At 37.6% G+C, this 20,376-nt stretch overlaps 2 protein-coding genes across 2 annotated transcripts; both read left to right on the top strand.

Moving 5' to 3' along the window:
- Positions 1-1,710: 1,710 nt before the first annotated feature.
- Positions 1,711-6,921, top strand: LOC106872452 (uncharacterized). Its single transcript, XM_014919460.3, has 2 exons — positions 1,711-1,961; positions 4,463-6,921. Exon 2 carries the CDS (start codon positions 4,815-4,817, stop codon positions 6,192-6,194), a length of 1,380 nt encoding a protein of 459 aa, XP_014774946.3. The 5' UTR covers positions 1,711-1,961; positions 4,463-4,814; the 3' UTR covers positions 6,195-6,921.
- Positions 6,922-7,922: 1,001 nt separating this feature from the next.
- Positions 7,923-19,722, top strand: LOC128247633 (uncharacterized). Its single transcript, XM_089351474.1, has 4 exons — positions 7,923-11,474; positions 11,520-12,881; positions 13,553-13,609; positions 16,634-19,722. Exon 4 carries the CDS (start codon positions 17,009-17,011, stop codon positions 18,542-18,544), a length of 1,536 nt encoding a protein of 511 aa, XP_089207600.1. The 5' UTR covers positions 7,923-11,474; positions 11,520-12,881; positions 13,553-13,609; positions 16,634-17,008; the 3' UTR covers positions 18,545-19,722.
- The last annotated feature ends 654 nt before the right edge of the window (positions 19,723-20,376 follow it).

Here is a 20,376-nt window from a genome sequence, read left to right as displayed (position 1 = left end):
TCCGTGAAATATTCACGCTTATTTACATGGCAGATACATGGAATGTAACAGAATGTTGTATAATATGTACAGCAATATACTTTTGTCTTTATGAGAACAATGGAAGAAGAAAAAAAATTAGTACTTGTTTGATGAGATTTCTGTATTAAGTCTATAATAAAGTTGTGCATAATGTATATAAAGTGCATTAAGTAATCATCATATTGCAGTGTTTCGCTTTTCAATAAGAATCAGGTGAGCAACTATTTTTCTATTCAGACACAGCACCGGCTATGCTTTCAGGTTTTTTGGATAAAGGTTTCAGAAGAAACCCGGTAAGTTTACCCTTAATTCTGTGAAATAATCACGTGTCCCGCTAGCAAACTTTTTTTCCCCACGAGAGTTTCGGACCCCAGTAATGAACTCATTTGCATACAGCCGATATCAGAGCTAACCTTGACCCTCTCAAGTTAACAAACAATCTCTACCAAGTAAACTCAAGATGAAGAACGGTGTTGTAAGTTGACCGATCACCAAGTTACGCAAGGAGACAAGTAATTAGATGGATTTGTATCGATACCTATTATCGGATTTTGCTAGGGCCCCATATGGTAAAGATGTGGATGGGGAAAAATGTGGGCATAGGGTGATGTGCTAGCAACCTTCTCCCCGTACTGTTTTAGAAAGTAAAAAACAACACAAGTAACTATGCTGACGCAGCCATGGTCGAAACACAAGCCTCAGCAAAAGAGAAGAAAACCATGGTTATTCCTTATTCAAGCGACCTTAACTTATTGCCCAACACTTGTTATGCGCTCATAAATTAGTTTGATAGTTGAGCTCTGATTGGCTGTATGCAAATGAGTTCGCAAGTCGGGTCCGTGGGGGAAAAACTTGCGTCCCTCTTCGATGTTATTAAAAAATTTGGTAGACTTAACAGGAAAGAGATTTATAAGTTTGAAAAAATAAAATAAAATAAACGCAATGATTACATTTAGACATCAGGACTTCCACAAGTGGGATGCTTTTAAAAGCAACAGGATGCTTGTTTGGGGAATATTTTAAAAAGGGATGGAAACGTTTTCGGTAATCCTTTGACATTAAAATTTTTTTTTCCTCTTTTGGTAATTCGTCTGAAAGTTGATCCTCAGTTTGACTGTTGTTTCTAGCTTGTCAGATTTCCTGTTGGGGCGGGTTTAAATTTTGAAATTTTTTCGTGAGTAACTCGTATTAAGATTTTGAAAACGCGTTTCTAAGCATGTCAGGTTCTCTGTTTAGATATTTTTTGCGTCTGCTATTATATAAATTCTATGAATGCGTGAAACATTCGTAGAAAAAACACTTTAATTTCACTTCTTGTCATAAAGCGAGGGGGTGGGGTTCTTATATTTTTCTTTTTGGAAAATTTAAATTAAAAAAAATTTTTTTCAGAATCATTATCTCCATATTTTTCTACGTATTCCGCCAAAAAAAAAAAAAAAAAAAAAATTTTAAAGAAAGTGAAAATTTAAGAAATTTAGGTGTGTGTGTGAATGGGGGGATTTAAATTATGAAATGCTGATTTTTTGGCAGATTCGGAATCTTCGCCCGCGATATAGTGTGTTCCCGTAAGAATAAAACACTAAAAAAATTGCAAAAGGAGTGCAGTCCATGATCTTTACCTCCGCCCAATTTTTTTTAACAGACATTTCATGCTTTATTTATCTCTAAGTCGTATTTTCCACTATAATAACACTGTGGAGTGCTCAGCCACTTGCACGTTAATTTCACGAGCAGGCTGTTCCGTTGATCGGACCAACTGGAACCCTCGACGTCGTAAGCGACGCAGTGCCAACAACAACAATCTTCCACTATAATAACAGAAATCCACCTTCGTCGTCGTAACTTGTTTATAGAGGAAGTGCCCTATTTTTAACTTCTGTTCTAGAGACTTATCAACCAGCGTTGTTTGCCGAGCACAAGTCTTAATCTTCATTTCTATTGTAAGTTATCAATTTGCTTTTTCTCGAGCTTTGGTATTTTTGTTTTCCTTCTTTCTAAGTCTTTAGATTTGTAGCGAAGCTTCTCGCGGTCGCTATAGATTTTCCGTTTTGAAAAGAGAAAAAAAATGGGTACTACTAAAGCAGCACGGTCGCGCAGTCGCGCGTCTGCGCTAGCTAGTCGTGAGTGGTTGATCCTAGCCCTGACCCTGTCACTAATTCTAACCCTAACCCTGTCCCTAACCCTAACCCGCGTGTGCAAATGAATACGTGTTTAGGGTTAGGGTTAGGATCGACCACTTACGACTAGCTAGCCCGGACGCGCGACTGCGCGTTCGGGTCCGCGCTGCTTTAGTAGTACCAAAAAATGTTCGTTTTAATTCATATGAATCCAAACTGATTAAAGTTAGATTAAAATTAAATATCTCATGGCGGAGGTTAAGAATACATACACCATCCGTTTTCGGGGTAACAAAAAACCCTAACCCTAAACACCAGGTGTGCGTATGCTTTACTTTCGCCGGTAGTTGGGTGTTTGGTTAGGGCTGCCTGTCGTTCATATTTTAAACCAAGTGGCCCTGTGATCACAAACATTTCTAACGTTGAAAGTCATAAATTCAATCTAGACCTCTAGGTGGAGAGAAACTGGTACGAGTAGACGAAACAGGGTGGCTAATCTCACCCAGAAATGGGCCAAGCGGAAGCTGTCCCCGAAAGGTCGAGCGGTGGTGGCGAATGGATACACCGCATCTATCATCTGTTACCTATTACTGCTCGACTGTCATCCCTTGCCCCGTTTGCTGGTTGACCAAGCTGGTGCGCTTACACTTCTACTTTCTCTGGAAGAGGCGCGTTCCACTGGTCAGGCGCTCCATCTGCTGTCAACATCCACTGAATGGAGGGCTGGGCATGCCGTAGTTGCCTATGCGCAGACATGCACTCAAGCTATGGCATCTCTATCGTTTCCTGGACGGTGAGCAGGTGTGGTCGCCATTTGTCAGACTCGCTCTGCCACAGCTCGTCTCTTTGACTGAGCTGCAAACCTGGATTAGGCGTAGACCGAGGAAGGGCATTTGGCACTTCAAGTGCTCACATCCCTCCGCCAGGTGAGCAATGCGATCGGTAGTAATTCCATTCTAGTGTTCTACCGAGGAAACTGAGGTACTACTAAAGCAGCGCGGACCCGAACGCGCAGTCGCGCGTCCGAGTTAGCTAGTCTTGAGTGGTCGATCCTAACCCTAACCCTATCCCTAACCCTTACTCTAACCCTGTCCCTAACCCTAACCCTATCTCTAACCCGCGTGTGCAAATGAATACGTGTTTAGGGTTAGGGTTAGGATCGACCACTCACGACTAGCTAGCGCGGACGCGCGACTGCGCGTTCGGGTTCGCGCTGCTTTAGTAGTACCGGAAACTGAAAGTAGCCTGTTGTATATATGCACATATATATCTGTGTGTATGTGTTTTTGTGTCTGTCTTTGTCAACCAATACCTCTTGACAACTGATGCTGGTGTGTTTACGTCACCATAACTTAGTGGTTTGGCAAAAGAGAACGGTAGAATAAGAACCAGGCATATAAAAATAAGTACTGGGGTTGATACATTCGACTGAAAGTTCTTCAACGCAGTGCCCCAGCATAGCCAGAGTTTAATAAGGGAAACAAGTGAATTATAAAAGTGTGTGTGTGTGTGTGTGTGTACATGCACGTATATGTCAATATATACTGTGAGAGAAAGAGATATAAGATGAGATAGAGTACAAAGGGAACAAAAGGAGTGTATGAGAGAATAATCTAGAGATGTGGGGATGTTGTTATGTGTGCATAGGAAAAAAACTGAGGGATACAACCAAAGTGTGTATAGACTTCAAAGGGCCAAGAAGTGGAGAAGGATAGTGAGGAAATGAACTATGTGTCATGGTGCAGTTAAGGATATTAGTATTAAACAGAGGTTATAAGTAACTTGACCTTGAAGATAATGCTGGTATCACATAAAAAACACTGGTTCTGGTGCTATGTTAAAAGCACCCAGTACACTCTGTTAAGTGGTTGAAGTTAGGAAGGGCATGCAGCTGTGGAATGCATGCCAAAACAGACAATAATGGAAACTGATTTGGGCCCTGTCGTTGCCAGCTCCTATCAAACTGTTTAACCCATGCCAGCATGGAAACCGACATAAAATGATTATATTGACAAATACATAACAAGTGGACAAAAGACAGGATAGTCATGGATGCAATGTTTTTGATCATAAGTTTGCTCAAACAAGGCTGATCTGGAGCTAAACAACAATGACAAATGATGTTTGTCATGAAAGAAGAATGTTAATGTCCATTATTCTGTTGTTTAATATAACGGTGCACAATGTGAAGATGTAACTGTAGTTTACAAACATGTAGATTTCATACAATTTTTAGGACATAATTTGTCTATCAATATAGAAATGTTGTTAAATTTCATGTTTATCTATCCCTTGTATCTTATATTGTGTCTTTGTTATTTCAGATTAACTGATAACATTGGCATAAAAGAAGTTTTTTCACAGAGGATATATCTTCTATATTTATGATCTCTTGAAGATTAAGGAGAATGTTAAGCAGAAGAGATACAATCCTTTTATGATAAATCTATGACAGGATCACTGTGAAATACTTGCTCTGAATTGAGAAGAACAACAGCCTGGTGTGTTTGAATTGCAATTAAACTTATATGGATTTCTAAGAGTTCTCAGGATATTCAAGTTTCAGAGAAGACTGCAGCAGATAATGGTGGAAATATTTGAAAAGAATAAACTGTAATTAGAATTTAATACTGTGGAAAATTTTAAATATTTGATCTATTTTCATCCATTGAAGAAATGCCGAAAGCTATATGTAAATCATCACATGATTGTGATATTTGTGGTAAATCATTCAGGTCAAGTAGTCACATAATTATTCACAAGCGTATTCATACAGGAGAGAAACCATTTCATTGTGATATTTGTGGCAAATCATTCTCTCAAGATGGTATCCTATCTAGACACAAACGTATTCATACAGGAGAGAAGCCATATCCCTGTGACACCTGTGGCAAATCCTTTTCTCTTAGTAATGCCTTAGTTAATCACAAGCGTATTCACACAGGGGAGAAACCATATTGCTGTGATGTCTGTGGTAAATCATTCTCACAGAATAGTACATTAATGAAACATGAACGTATTCATACAGGAGAGAAGCCATATCACTGTGATATCTGTGGTAAAACATTTGCTTTAAATAGTGGTTTAACTTCTCATAAACATGTGCACACTGGAGAGAGGCTATTTCACTGTGATATCTGTGGTAAATCATTCTTTAAGCATAATCTCCTACGTAATCACAAACGTATTCATACAGGAGAGAAACCATATCGCTGTGACATTTGTGGTAAAACATTCTCTGTAAGAAGTGCTTTAACTCCTCACAAGCGTATTCATACAGGAGAGAAGCCATATCAGTGTGATATCTGCAGTAAATCGTTCTCTGTAAGTAGTGCCTTAACTACTCACAAGCGTATTCATACTGGAGAGAAACCATATCCCTGTGCTACTTGTGGCAAAACCTTCTCTGATAATTATATCTTAATTAATCACCAGCGTACTCATACAGGGGAGAAGCCATATAACTGTGACACCTGTGGTAAATCATTCTCACAGAATGCTACATTAATGAGACATAAACGTGTTCATACAGGAGAGAAACCGTATGACTGTGATATCTGTGGTAAATCGTTTGCTTTAAATGGTGGTTTAACTTCTCATAAACGTGTTCATACTGGAGAGAGGCTATTTCACTGTGATATCTGTGGTAAATTTTTCTCAACTGTAAGTAATGTAAGTATACATAAACGTACTCATACAGGAGAGAAACCACATCGCTGTGATATCTGTAGTAAATCATTCTCTGTAAGTAGTGCCTTAACTTCTCACAAGCGTATTCATACTGGAGAGAAGCCATATCAGTGTGATGTTTGTGGTAAATCGTTCTCTGTAAGTAGTGCCTTAATTACTCACAAGCGTATTCATACTGGAGAGAAGCCATATCCCTGTGATGCCTGTGGCAAAACCTTCTCTGATAATTATATCTTAATTAATCACCAGCGTACTCATACAGGGGAGAAGCCATATAACTGTGACACCTGTGGTAAATCATTCTCACAGAATGCTACATTAATGAGACATAAACGTCTTCATACAAGAGAGAAACCGTATCACTGATATCTGTGGCAAATCATTCACTAACCATAGCATGTTACATAATCACAAACGTATTCATACAGGGGAGAAGCCATATCGTTGTGATATCTGTGGTAAATCATTCTTTCAAAGTAGACACAGAACTGTACATACAGGAGAGAAACCATTTGAGTGTCCTATTTGTGGCAAATCGTTCTCAGGAATACATCAGGTAATTGAGCACAAACGGATTCATACAGGTGAAAAGCCCTATCAGTGTGATGTTTGTGGTAAATCCTTCTCTCTAAATGGTAATTTGACTAAACACAAAAGTATTCATACAGACAAGTGACCATTTCACTGTGATATGTATGGTAAGTCATTCACTCAAAAATCCAACTTCGCTTCACATGGATCTATCCATAAAAATATGTGACTGCAGCATTCACAAAACTAATTATATTTTACCACAGCAAACAATATTTAAAAAAAACATTTTCCGTAATAAATCAGATTCGCTTTATGCACATAAAAGTAGTCCATGAATAATTATATACATGATGGTACTGTTTTTGAAGTAATGTTCTATAGCCTGAAGCACTTCCTTATTTCAGCCCCTGTAGTGATGTCTTACCTTGGATACGCATACTTTATTTGGACATTTGCTATTTTTAAAAAAATTCATTGTGTATGAAATGAATGTATTCATGCAGACAAGATATTACATAGTAATAACAAGAACGTTCTTAATAAATACTTTTTAAAATTACACATTTTGCTCCATTTCAACCATCTACTTATACTGTACATTCTTTTATCATTTTGTCTTACATATACCTTTTTCTTTGGTGATTGACTATAAATTATTACCTCTTTTCTGCTTCTTGTAATGCCGTTAATGCAGGAATTCTCTAAAATTATCACATGAACTCTGGAGCCTTATTGGTTGAAAATGGTGTCTGTACATGATTGGCACATGGACCACGTGTGACTGAACATGAAATGAAGTCAACTGCTGTATATGTTTTCACTGGATACAAAATCTTGCATTTTTGTAGAATTTCATATCTTCAGTTTTAACTGCTCTGGTAATCTTTCAAACAGGTTTTACCCATGACAGCAGCATAAGTTGCTGGGTTACATGCACCAATACACTTAGCATGTTGTAACAATACCACCCATAAAACTTATATTCTTCACAATTTCCTCATGATTCTCTTCTAACTAGTCACATTTTTTGTAAAATAAACTATGAATATCTTGTTTACTTAATTCACGTTGGTGGTGATGGCCAAGTCTGAGTTAAAATGCAGTTTACCATTTTAAAAAAAGTGAAAGATTGCCTTCATCATTGAAGTGATGATGGGCAATTTATTTTCACTACTAATTCCACGTTGTTGGCTAATTTCCTTCTTGGCAAGCATCCATCGGTCTTCTTTAGTCTATGTATAAATACACTCATCGTTTGGATAAAAAAATTAAGACAATGTTTGACAACTTCATGAGTGTAGAAGTTGGTGAGACCTACATATAAAGCCCACTCATCTGCACCCAAAAGTATTCCTGGCTATATTCGATGGCTTATACGAGTTAGTGTTTCAGGCATACTGTCGGGGCATTCTTGGGTCCTTTTAAAAAATGTTGGTGTATCTCTGCCCTTACTTGCACTTTTTTATGATGGTAAGCTGCATGTTTACCTGTATCTCTACCATCATTGATGCCATGTTTTCATTAGTCTGCAAATTGGTTACTATACCTGACATCATACAATTTTTTTTTTTGTTTTTTAGTGATCAATGGAAAAAACAAAGTTGCCTTCAAAGGCGTTGAGACGTGATACATGACATATTTTAATGAGGTCCTAGCATTGCACTTTACAAGAGAAAAGATATTAAACAACATAAGTTTGAGGAAAATAACTGAACAAAATATACATTACACCAACACTAATCATTGATATGGTTGATTATTTTGTTTGGATGTATGTAAAGCATATTACAATAAACACTGAAATCTAGGGAATCTTCTTTATCGTAAGAATCATAACTACGTCAGATGGAGTTCACATAAGCATTCACTTGCACATATTCATACGCCTACTCATGCAAACAGTTCCACTCATACTCACATAGAGTTGGTGTTTTATGGTTTAATAAAGATGTAGGGATATTGTTCATGACTTTTACAATTAGATCAATCCTGTCTGATGATGTTCTTGAATGTCTGAGTGACGATATCTGCTGGTGTTTCCAGGAGGATGACAGTTTGTAAGGGTATTGAGTGAAGTTGTTTGTATTTAGACATTGGAATGTGTTCTGTATAGATATATTTTATAACATTCCAGGCACTGTGTCGTTCAGATGCTATTTGACATGGCAAACAACATTAATAACACATATAATGCTGAAGTTGCTTTCATATTGAAAGTTTTAGCCTATGATGATGACTTTCAGTATTTAAAAACAACCTATTCTAACAAATCAAATTAGTTTGTACTAGTCACCATCCAGACATCATGTTCTCGGACCCTGCACTGCTGATTTTTTCTGCAAAATTGGAATAACTGCAGTCCAGATACCCGTTGCTCCTTATGGATTTTTTTGCTTTTCACATTTCTGTCTTATTGTGTTTCATCCAGTGAATTGTGCATGCACTTTTGTCTTTCATTGCCATAAATTTTTATTCTGCTTACTACTGCTTTATAGTCCATCTTTTACATATATTTAACGAACTGTAGTACATCTGAGCATGGTATACAATAAGCTATACTCTGAGTTTGAATTCCACCGAGGCCTACTTTGCCTTTCATCCTTTCAGAGTTGATAGAATAAGTTTGAGATTTTCTTGTTTCTTTTCTCTTAATTTAAATCTGAGATATGAATTCATAATTTTTTAAATTTTTCTTTATCTCATTTACTGTTGCAATTTTTGCATTTCTCTGAGTTATTATATAATCAAGGGTGAAGGATTTGCCTAGCTGAGTAACATTGGCCTACTAAAATTTGCAATCACATTTCCCTCAAATCGTACTCTATCGTCTTAAAGAAAGGCACATTGGATAATATAATCCCTGATGTACATACACACATGCATGCATATATGTATGGAATTTGTTTGATGGTAGATGGACATTTGGTGAGGGTTGCGTGTCGTTTCCATCGGAAACCAAGTCACCCTGTGTTCAAACATTTCTAGCATTGAAAGTCATAAAGTTTCAGTTGACCACTGGGGTCAATGTAATCAGCTCACCCCCTCCACCAACGCTTCAGAACTTGTGCCAAAAGTAGAAAGTATCATCATCATCATCAACATCTTAGATGTCATTAAAAAAGATGGTAGAATGTAACATGAAAGAGTTTGTAGTTTGAAAAAAAATTTTTAAATGGTTACATTTAGACTTTGGGACTGTTATAGTTGGAACGCTTTTAAAAACGACAATGGTTTTGAAATTGTTTTGAAAGGCGGATTTTCATGTTTGGAATTTTTTTGGTAATTGTAGTGGAATGTGTGATGAAATGTGATGTTGATGGATCTGTGTAAGTTGTTGGGTGTAGCAGAATGATGGTAGGCATGTTGGACCGACATCAAAGGAAAACAAATGAAAAAGAATAGATATGCATTTTCCATAATTTATTTGGTTACAGTTGCATTTATATGTTGGATGCAGAAAGCTTGATTTGAAATATGAACAAATATGCTGCTACATAAAGTTACCAACTGCTTTAAGTCAGCGAAGAAAAAAAAATGAGAAAAGAGAATGTTGATGGGACAAAATTGTATGAAACATAATTTGTGTCTGTGTGTGTTTGTCATTTGGTCGTGTTGTGTTGTTTTTCTATCTTGTCTGTTCATGGTCTGCAACTGCTACCTTCTGGTCCCTTGGCTCACAGTGGTCACCATCTCAATCACGATGCTGCCTGTCTGCTCGTTACTGGCTAACTGGTGTGTGTCCAAGGAAACCATTTAGAGAAAAGCTGAACATTAGAAGCATCAGTTGTGGTGTGCAAGAGAGACGATTGTGCTGGTATGGACATGTGGTGAGAATGGATGAGGATAGCTGCGTGAAAAAGTGCCACACCCTAACAGTTGAGGGAACCCGTGGAAGAGGTAGACCCAGGAAGACCTGGGCTGAGGTGGTGAGGCAAGACCTTCGTACATTGGGTCTCACCGAGGCGATGACTACTGACCGAGACCTTTGGAAATGTGCTGTGCGTGAGAAGACCCGGCAAGCCAAGTAAGGTTGTTGCCAGTGCCCCTGGACTGGCTCTTGTGCGGGTGGCACATGAGATGCACCATTTTGAGCGTGGCCGTTGCCAGTACCGCCTGACTGGCTCCCGCAGGATTTTCGAGTGAGATCGTTGCCAGTGCCCCTGGACTGGCTTGTGCGGGTGGCACATAAAAGACACCATTTCGAGCATGGCCGTTTTCGTGCGGGTGACACGTAAAAGCACCCACTACACTCTCTGAGTGGTTGGCGTTAGGAAGGGCATCCAGCTGTAGAAACTCTGCCAAAGTAGATTGGAGCCTGGTGTTGCCATCCGGTTTCACCAGTCCTCAGTCAAATCGTCCAACCCATGCTAGCATGGAAAGCGGACGTTAAACGATGATGATGATGATGATGATGATCTTAGCTACCATAAGAGTAGTTTGTGTTTATTGAGGTCCCTTGTCCATCTGAACTTTCTGTGACACAGCTCAGGTCAGAGGTCGAGTGGAAACTCATCCATCACTTTCTCACAGGACAAAGAATTTTTTTGCGCCTGGTCAGCAAATAGCAGTGGATCAGGTGAGCGAGAATCCTTAGATTCGGTTTCGAATTTCAGCCCAGAAAATAAAATATAGTTTCCACATAATCTTTTGATCTTTGTATATACTTTTTGTGATATTGTGAAACAAACCTAAACTAGCTGAAAAATACTGTAATAGTTGGAGATAATTAATACAAAGTTATTAATAATGCTGCCAAGGTCGAGTTTGCCTCTCATCTTTACGTGGTCAATAAAATAAGTGTTGTGGTCGATGTAATCGACTCGTTCCCTTCCTCAAAATTTCAGGCTTTCTGCCTATAATAGAAAGAGTGGCTGCATGGTCAAAGGCTTGCTGCCCAACCACATGCTTCCGGGTTCAGTCTCACTGCGTGCATCAAAGCTTCGTGTGTGGATATGATACATAAACTAAAAGACACCTGTTGTATATATACATACACGTGTGTGTGTCCCATCACTGCTTGACAATTGGTGTTGGTGTGTTTACATCCTCGAACGTAGCAGTTCAGCAAGATGAACCAATAGAATAAGTATTAGGTTTTGAAAAAAATATGATGTAAGTCTTGGGGTCGACTTGTTCGACTAAAACCCTTCAAGGCAGTGCCCCAGCATGGCCGCAGTCAAATGACTGAAACAACTGAAAGACAAAAGAATGTCTTAAGGAAAAAGATGATAGGATGTAACATGAATGAAATTTGGGCTTGGAAAAAAGATGCAGTGTGACGCATAAATATCAGGAATATTGTAGTTGAAATGTTTTTTAAAATGACGGAATGGTTGTGTGTGAAATATTTCAAAAAGATAGGATGGTCACGTTTGGAACGTTGGAACTTTTCGATAACTCCAGTGTTTGACCCGAGCAAAACAAAAAAAAAAATAGTGCAATAGGTGTAAAACAACATGCCGCAGACGAATATGAAAAAAAAAAATGCGCGCTGGCGAACGGAAGTTGGGGAGACGACGCGGAAAATTCACATCGGGAATGTTCCGAGTTCTCTCACCACTTCACTGTTCGTCGGCGAAATTCTTTTTTCTTCATATCCATTTACTACACATTATTTTACACTTAGTACACTATTTTTTTTTTTTTTCAATTTTTGTGACGGGGTGGGTTGGTTTTGTGCAGATTCGGATAATTCACACGATCCAGTAAACCCCACTTCGACACCCGGTCACAAAAATGAAAAAAAAAAATAGTGTAATAGGTGTAAAACAACATGTAGTAAACGAATATGAAAAAAAAAAAAATGCGCGCTGGCAAACGAGGAGGACTGGGGAGAGAACTCGGAAAATTCGCACGATCAATCTCACAGCATCCGAAAACTCAACGTTAACACCTGGTCACAAAAATGAAAAAGAAAATAATAGTGTAAAAGGTGTAAAACAACATATTGTAAATGAATATTTTAAAAAATGCACACTGGCGAACGGAGGTGGACGACTCGGAAAATTCACATCAGCAATGTTCCGAGTCCTCTCAACCTCTTCCCCGTTCGTCGGCGTAATTTTCTTTTTCATATTCGCTTATTACATGTTGCTTTACCCCTATTGCACTACTTATTTTTTTTGCTCAGGTCAAACAGTGGAGTTTAACCATTAAACAAAAACAAACTCTTAATAACTGGAAACAATGTTTTAAACAGGCATTTCATGTTTTATTTATCTCCAGGTCGTATTTTCGACACTACTTGAATACAGAGGTCCCGACGCATCTACGTCACGATGTGAAGGGAGAGTAATCTAGTTTTACCCAAACTACTGTGACTTCACGTAACCCTAACCCTAAAACTTTTAACAGTACTTTTGGTAAAACAAGATTACCTCCCTTCATATCATTACGTAGATGCATCGGGGCTTCTGTATTTAAGTAGTTCCGTATTGTATTTTCCCATGTAGTCAAGTGGTTAGGATTCCTGGCTTTCACCCAGGGTTCGATTTCTGGCATGGGAACGTAAGTTTCTGGGTGAGTAGCACACTCTTCATAATATCATTTTCAGATATCATTCATGTTATCATATTTTTTAAATTTGTTATTCACGTGCATTTTCATGTATCATTCATTATATCATGTTTTATTTCTATACTTTTAATTGTTATATGTCCCCACATGTGTTGTAGTGTCCCCTCTGTGTAATGCCTTTATGGCAAATTAATATGAAATAAAGTAGTTCCGTATTTTCCACTGTAATAACAGATTGTTGTTGGCACTCCGTCGCGGGTTCCAGTTGATCCAATCAACGGAACAGCCTGCTCGTGAAATTAACGTGCAAGTGGCTGAGCACTCCACAGACACGTGTACCCTTAACGTAGTTCTCGAGGATATTCAGCGTGACACAGTGTGACAAGGCTGACCCTTTGAAATACAGGCACAACAGAAACAGGAAGTAAGAATGAGAGAAAGTTGTAGTGAAAGAGTACAGCAGGGTTCGCCACCATCCCCTACCGGAGCCTCGTGGAGCTTTAGGTGTTTTTGCTCAATAAACACTCACAACGCCCGGTCTGGGAATCGAAACCGCGAGTCCGCTGCCCTAACCACTGGGCCATTGCGCCTCCACATAATAACAGAAATACATTTCTATTTCTCCTAATAACTTGTTTACAGATTTAGTGCTCTATTTTAAACTTCTATTGTAGAAAGTCGTCCAACCATCGTTGTGCTCAGAACGTTGTCCTTAATCTTCGTCGTTCCTTGTAAGTTAACAATTTTGCTTTTTCTCGAGCTTTGATGTGTTTGTTTTTCTTCTTTTTGAGTTTTCAACTTTTTCTTTATAAAAACAAATACGTGTTCGGTTTAACTAATATAATCCAAATAGATAAATTAGAATTAAATATTTCGTATAGTCTTTGTTACGCTAGCAGAATACATTGATGAGTGAGTTAAAATTCATTTTGGTCATTTATTTCACACCTATTTTTGAGATTTTCTTGTTTCTTTTCTCTTAATTTAAATCTGAGATATGAATTCATAGCTTTTTTTAATTTTTCTTTATCTCATTTACTGTTGCAATTTTTGCATTTCTCTTGGTTATTATATAATCAAAGGGTGAAGGATTTGCCTAGCTGAGTAACATTGGCCTACTAAAATTTGCAATCACATTTCCCTCAAATCGTACTCTATCGTCTTAAAGAAAGGCATATTATATAATATAATCCCTGATGTACATACACACATGCATGCATATATATATGGAATTTGTTTGATGGTAGATGGATATTTGGCGAGGGTTGCGTGTCGTTTCCATCGAAAACCAAGTCACCCTGTGTTCAAACATTTCTAGCATTGAAAGTCATAAATTGTTGCTGAAGTAAGTCGACGGTTAATATTGGTTTCAAATTTTGGCAGAAGGGCAGCAATTTCTTGAGGAAGGAATAAATCGATTACATCGATCTCAAAGCTCAACTGGTACTTATCTTATTGACCCCGAAAAGATGAAAGGCAATGTCGACTTCGGCGGCATTTAAATAGTTGACGGTTATAATTCTCCGCGGCAATGTCACTGTGGTCGTAACCAGTGGGGCGCGGCTATGCACACCATTTATTGTAGGGTATGTGAACCATCGCCCCTCCCTCTCCATCTCCTGCTTTACCCACCCTTTTTTAAAATCTTTTTCCTTTCTTATTTCTATTTTTGTAAATGTTATAAAGAAAACTGAAACAAGGCACGTACTTAAAAATAAAAATAACTACGGCACTACGCAGAGTGTCACTTGTTGCTGAAATGATTTGACGGTTAATTTTACTGTAAGTCGTGCATAATAACGGTTTCAAATTTTGGCAGAATAAGCTATGATGAAGCCATACTTATCTCGAAAACTGCTGATATACTCAGGAAAAAGATGCTCCAGTGTTTCAGCTCATTCGTTTGGATGTTTGATAGCCAGTACCTGAACTCAAGTGTCCCTCCAGAGCTGCAACATTTTGTCACCTGTCTTACCCATGGATCAGGCGTCAAAAGCTGATGTTACAATGGCTCAGTTGTTACAGGTCAACTTCTGTTCCAAGAAAAACTCACAGCTACAAATGAACAGACACTTGAAGAAGAGAGAACAGCCTTTACCTGTTTACTTGGGACTGTCTCTGTCTTCAAGGTCTCAGAAAAAAACAGTTAGTGGATACACTGTTTGAACACAGATTGTCTGTTTCATATGATTGCATACTTGAAATATCAAACTACCTGGGCAAAGCTGTTGTTAGTCAATAATATCATCATCATCATCGTTTAACGTCCGCTTTCCATGCTAGCATGGGTTGGACGATTTGACTGAGGACTGGTGAAACCGGACGGCTACACCAGGCTCCAATCTGATTTGGCAGAGTTTCTACAGCTGGATGCCCTTCCTAACACCAACCACTCTGAGAGTGTAGTGGGTGCTTTTACGTGTCACCCGCACGAAGGCCAGTCAGGTGGTACTGGCAACGGCCACGCTCAAAATGGTGTATTTTATGTGCCACCCGCACAAGAGCCAGTCCAGGGACACTGGCAACGATCTCGCTCGAAAATCCTACGAAGGCCAGTCAGGCGGTGCTGGCAACGGCCTTCTTTTTTTTTTTTTCCTTTGTTATAAGAATTAAATTAAAAGAAAACTGATGACTTAATATTTTCAATCTGCCACAGCTGAAATGAAATGAAAACGAATGAACTGTTGGAAAAAAAAACTTACTGAATGTTAAGAAATTGAGATACGCATAGCAATATCTTTGGAAAGGGTTAGGTTTAGAGCCTTGAAGTATCTAGTTTTTATGGCTCCTGTGTCTCTCCCACATACAAACACTACTTTCTCTGATAGCTTACTCTTTATTCCACTGGGAAAAGGTAAAGCATGTGCACACCACCCATTTCCGATTTTTTTTTTTTTTTTTCAAAAATTTCTTCGAATTTCTATGTTTTTAATATAGGAGAATACAATTTTGCCCAAGAGTCATGTTTCAAAATTTTAATTTTCCCATCCTCATCCCAGTTTCTTAATTTAACTTTTTTCAGATTTTTTTTTTTAATCCACATAGAAAAATACAGAGATTACAAATCTGAGATTCTTTTTTTTTTTTAGTTTTAGTTTTTCTTTAAGAAACACTCAATGCTCCCCCCACCCACCTCGCCCATCCATCACCTCCCTACTTTCAGAAAGCTAAAACCTCTGAATGTTTCACACATACTCTTTTACTTGTTTCAGTCATTTGACTGCGGCCATGCTGGAGCACCGCCTTTAGTCGAGAAAATCGACCCCAGGACTTATTCTTTGGATGCCTAGTACTTATTCTATCGGTGTCTTTTGCCGAACCGCTAAGTTACGGAGACGTAAACACTCCAGCATCGGTTGTCAAGCGATGGTGGGGGGGGGGACAAACACAGACACACAAACATATACACACATACATACATATATATATATATATATATATATATATATATACGACAGGCTTCTTTTAGTTTCTGTCAACCAATTCCACTCACAAGGCTTTGGTTTGCTCAATCAGGACTGATCTGGAGCTAAACAATAATGACAAATGGTGTTTGTCATGAAAGAAGAATGTTAATGTCCATTATTCTGTTGTTTAATATAACGGTACACAATGTGAAGATGTAACTGTAGCTTACAAACATGTAGATTTCATACAATTTTTTAGGACATAATTTATCTATCAATATAGAAATGTTGTTAAATTTTCGTGTTTATCTATCCCTTGTATCTTATATTGTGTCTTTGTTATTTCAGATTAACAGATGACATTGGCATAAAAGAACTTTTTTCACAGAGGATATATCTTCTAATTTTATCATCTTTTAAAGATTAAGGAGAATGATATACAGAAGAGATACAATCCTTTTATGATAAATCTATGACAGGATCACTGGGAAATACTTGCTCTCAACTGAGATTATCAGCAGCATTTTCTATTTCTCATCTGGTTTCTTTGAATTCTAATTAAACTTGGATGAATTCTCAGGATATTTAGATTTCAGTGAAGGTTACAGTTAATAGCAGTGGAAATATTTGTAAGGAATGAACTGTTACTAAAAGAAGAAAACTGAAACTAAATTTAATAGTGGAAAAATTTAAGGATTCGATCTATTTTTATCCCTTGATGAGATGCCGAAAGCCAAACGAAAATCCTCATATCATTGTGATGTATGTGGTAAAATATTCTCTGGAAAAAATGTCTTGACTAAACACCAACTGATTCATACAGGAGAAAAGCCATTTCACTGTAATATCTGTGGTAAATCATTCAGTACAAGTAGTCAAGTAAATATTCATGAACGTATTCATACAGGAGAGAAACCATTTCACTGTGATGTCTGTGGAAAATCATTCTCTCAAAATGGTATCTTAACTAGACACAAGCGTATTCATACAGGAGAGAAACCATATCCCTGTGACACCTGTGGTAAATCCTTCTCTCATAGTAATGTCTTAATTAATCACAAGCGTATTCACACAGGGGAGAAGCCATATTGCTGTGGTGTCTGTGGTAAATCATTCTCACAGAATAGTACATTAATGAAACATGAACGTATTCATACAGGAGAGAAGCCATATAACTGTGATATCTGTGGTAAATCATTTGCTTTAAATGGTAGTTTGACTACTCATAAACGAGTTCATACTGGGGAGAAGCCATTTCACTGTGATATCTGTGGTAAATTATGTTCAACTGCAAGTCAACTAAGTTTTCATAAACGTATTCATACAGGAGAGAAACCATATCGCTGTGAAATCTGTGGTAAATCATTCTATCAAAATTCTTTATTAACTTTACACAGACGTGTTCATACAGGAGAGAAACCATTTCATTGTGATGTCTGTGGTAAATCATTCTCTGTATGTAATGCCTTAACTACTCACAAGCGTATTCATACAGGAGAGAAGCCATATCACTGTGATATCTGTGGTAAATCATTCTCTAACTGTAATATCTTAATTATTCACAAACGTGTTCATACGGGGAAGAAGCCATATCACTGTGATATCTGTGGAAACTATTTTTCACAAAATAGCACCTTAACTAAACACAAACGTATACATACAGGTGAGAAACCATTTGAGTGTCAAGTTTGTGGCAAATCATTCTCTCGAATGGATCATTTAACTAAACACAAACGTATCCATACAGGAGAGAAACCATGCCACTGTGATGTCTGCGGTATGTCATTTTCTACCGATGGTAATTTAATTAGTCACAAGCGTATTCATACAGGGGAGAAGCCATATCATTGTGATATCTGCAGTAAATCATTCTCTGTAGGTTATGCCTTAACCACTCACAAGCGTATTCATACAGGGGAGAAGCCATACCACTGTGATATCTGTGGTAAATCATTCGCTGTTTGTAATGCCTTAACTACTCACAAACGTATTCATACAGGTGAGAAACCGTTTCCCTGTGATATCTGTGGTAAATCTTTTTCTTTGAGTAGTTCCTTAAATACTCACAAACGTGTTCATACAGGGAAGAAGCCATATCATTGTGATATCTGTGGTAAATCATTCTCTCAAAGTAGTATCTTAAGTAGACACAGACGTATCCATACGGGAGAGAAACCATTTCACTGTAATATGTGTGGTAAATCATTTGCTCAGAAATGCAACTTAACTTCACATATATCTATCCATACAAATGACTGACTGTAACATAGTCAAAATTTATTACATCTTAACAATAACCAACATTTTAAAACCATTTCCCATAATAAATCAGGGAAGAAATACGAATTTATATATAAATACAATTGTTGCCAAAAGAAAGACAAGTGGTTTTACAAATGTGAGCGCTCAGTATCTAATTTGAGTGCAAGAAGACATGGAAATGTAAAGAAAATGAAAGGAGTGATAAAAGGGAAACTGAACGAAATGGTACATGCAGACAACTATTATATCATTCAGAATTTCTGCTCTTAATCAATCGCAGTCCACCTTGAAGTTTAACATGTATGCCAATCTTCAACCATTAACCTAAGCATTATAATCCAACATGGATAAATACTTCTCAAGAGAAGTTGGAAAATTCTTTTTATAGACTCCTCCATCCTCACTAAAAAAAAGAAAAAGTAAAAGACTTGTGGAACTTTGTATGTCTTATGAACTTATACTTACAGAGACATTCTTTCAGCATTTATTCTGCAGAATCAACTTGCCAGCTATTGCTAGAATTCATTTACAGCTGAGAGGACTGGAGTAATGCGAAATTGAATGTTTTGCTCAAGAATACAACGCACCGTCCGGTTTATGAATAGAAATCATGATTGCAAGATCGTGAGTGCTGTAACCTAACCACTAAGTCATGCACCTTCACAAAGACATCTATATCTCATTCTAAGAATAGTGTTGCAGATTTGAAACCAACCCGCTGGACAACTGAGTAGATATCATGGCTAAGACACAGCAGTTTCACATGATCGGCCAATTAACCAATCAATCAGCATCAACCCATCGTGTGACGTAACTTTGACTTCGTGCCTTATATAAAGTCGCTTTTAGTACCAAAACTATTTGCAGAGTGCTGAGACTGGTCAATTTCTTTACACATCTCACCTTTTCCCATAGAATCATGAGACTACCACTCGACATCTGCATTCTCATTGCATCACCAGCTGTTGGCAGATAGAAGGCACAGGTTTTTTCATCAGGATATAGTGTGATTATTTCCCAGTTATGATGGGCAGCCACAGTTTGCTATATAGCAGTGAAATTGTCATAGCCCTTAGTAGTACGTCTCTCTGGTGTGTAATTGTCGCTGTTATTTTACATCAAAAGACCAACACAGAAAACACCATATGCAGTAAATAAAGTTACCGTTAATTGCTCATGAGTGTTTTTATTTATTTTTAAACACAGCCCTAGAAAGACGTTTTTGTTTTCCAGCAATATCAAATACCAAGCATCCGCCAACAATAATACTGAAATAGTGAACAAGTCTTAAGATATTTGAAACTTATTGATTTGGATGAAGTTGGCTAAACTTTCATACACATACACATATGTAGCAGATATGGAATTTACGGCACTTTCAGTAAGTTTTCATATATATATATATATATATATATATATATATATATATATATATATATATATGGGAAACTTGACTAGTGACTGTCGGTGCTGCTATCTACAGGAGTAAGAGAGAGAGAGAGAGAGAGAGTTTACCAAGAAAAAAAAATAGAAGAGCGGGTGAAGTTTCCGTATAAGGGGAAAGAACCGCTTCAGGGTTTAGAATTTTTTTTTTTTTTTTCACTATTACGAGAGATCTTTTTCTTATGAATTAGAGAGCATATGAAATAATATTTCCACATAATCCTTTTTTTTTTTTTTGCTTTTAAGTGTCCTAGTAGCTGTAGATAGCCTTTCTTATGGACTCCTCAGCACAGCATAACATGGGATAATGAAATTCGTTGGTCTATGTTCATTTAAAACCTTTAGGAATTATATATGATCGATTTTCTTTTCTACTTGTTTTCTTA

This window comes from Octopus bimaculoides, chromosome 4 (genome assembly GCF_046866305.1).
Source record: "Octopus bimaculoides isolate indiv1 chromosome 4, ASM4686630v1, whole genome shotgun sequence".
In the NCBI taxonomy this organism is placed as follows: Eukaryota; Metazoa; Mollusca; class Cephalopoda; order Octopoda; family Octopodidae; genus Octopus; species Octopus bimaculoides.
Note: the sequence above shows the minus strand (reverse complement) of the source record. Positions and strands in the feature narration are given on the sequence as shown.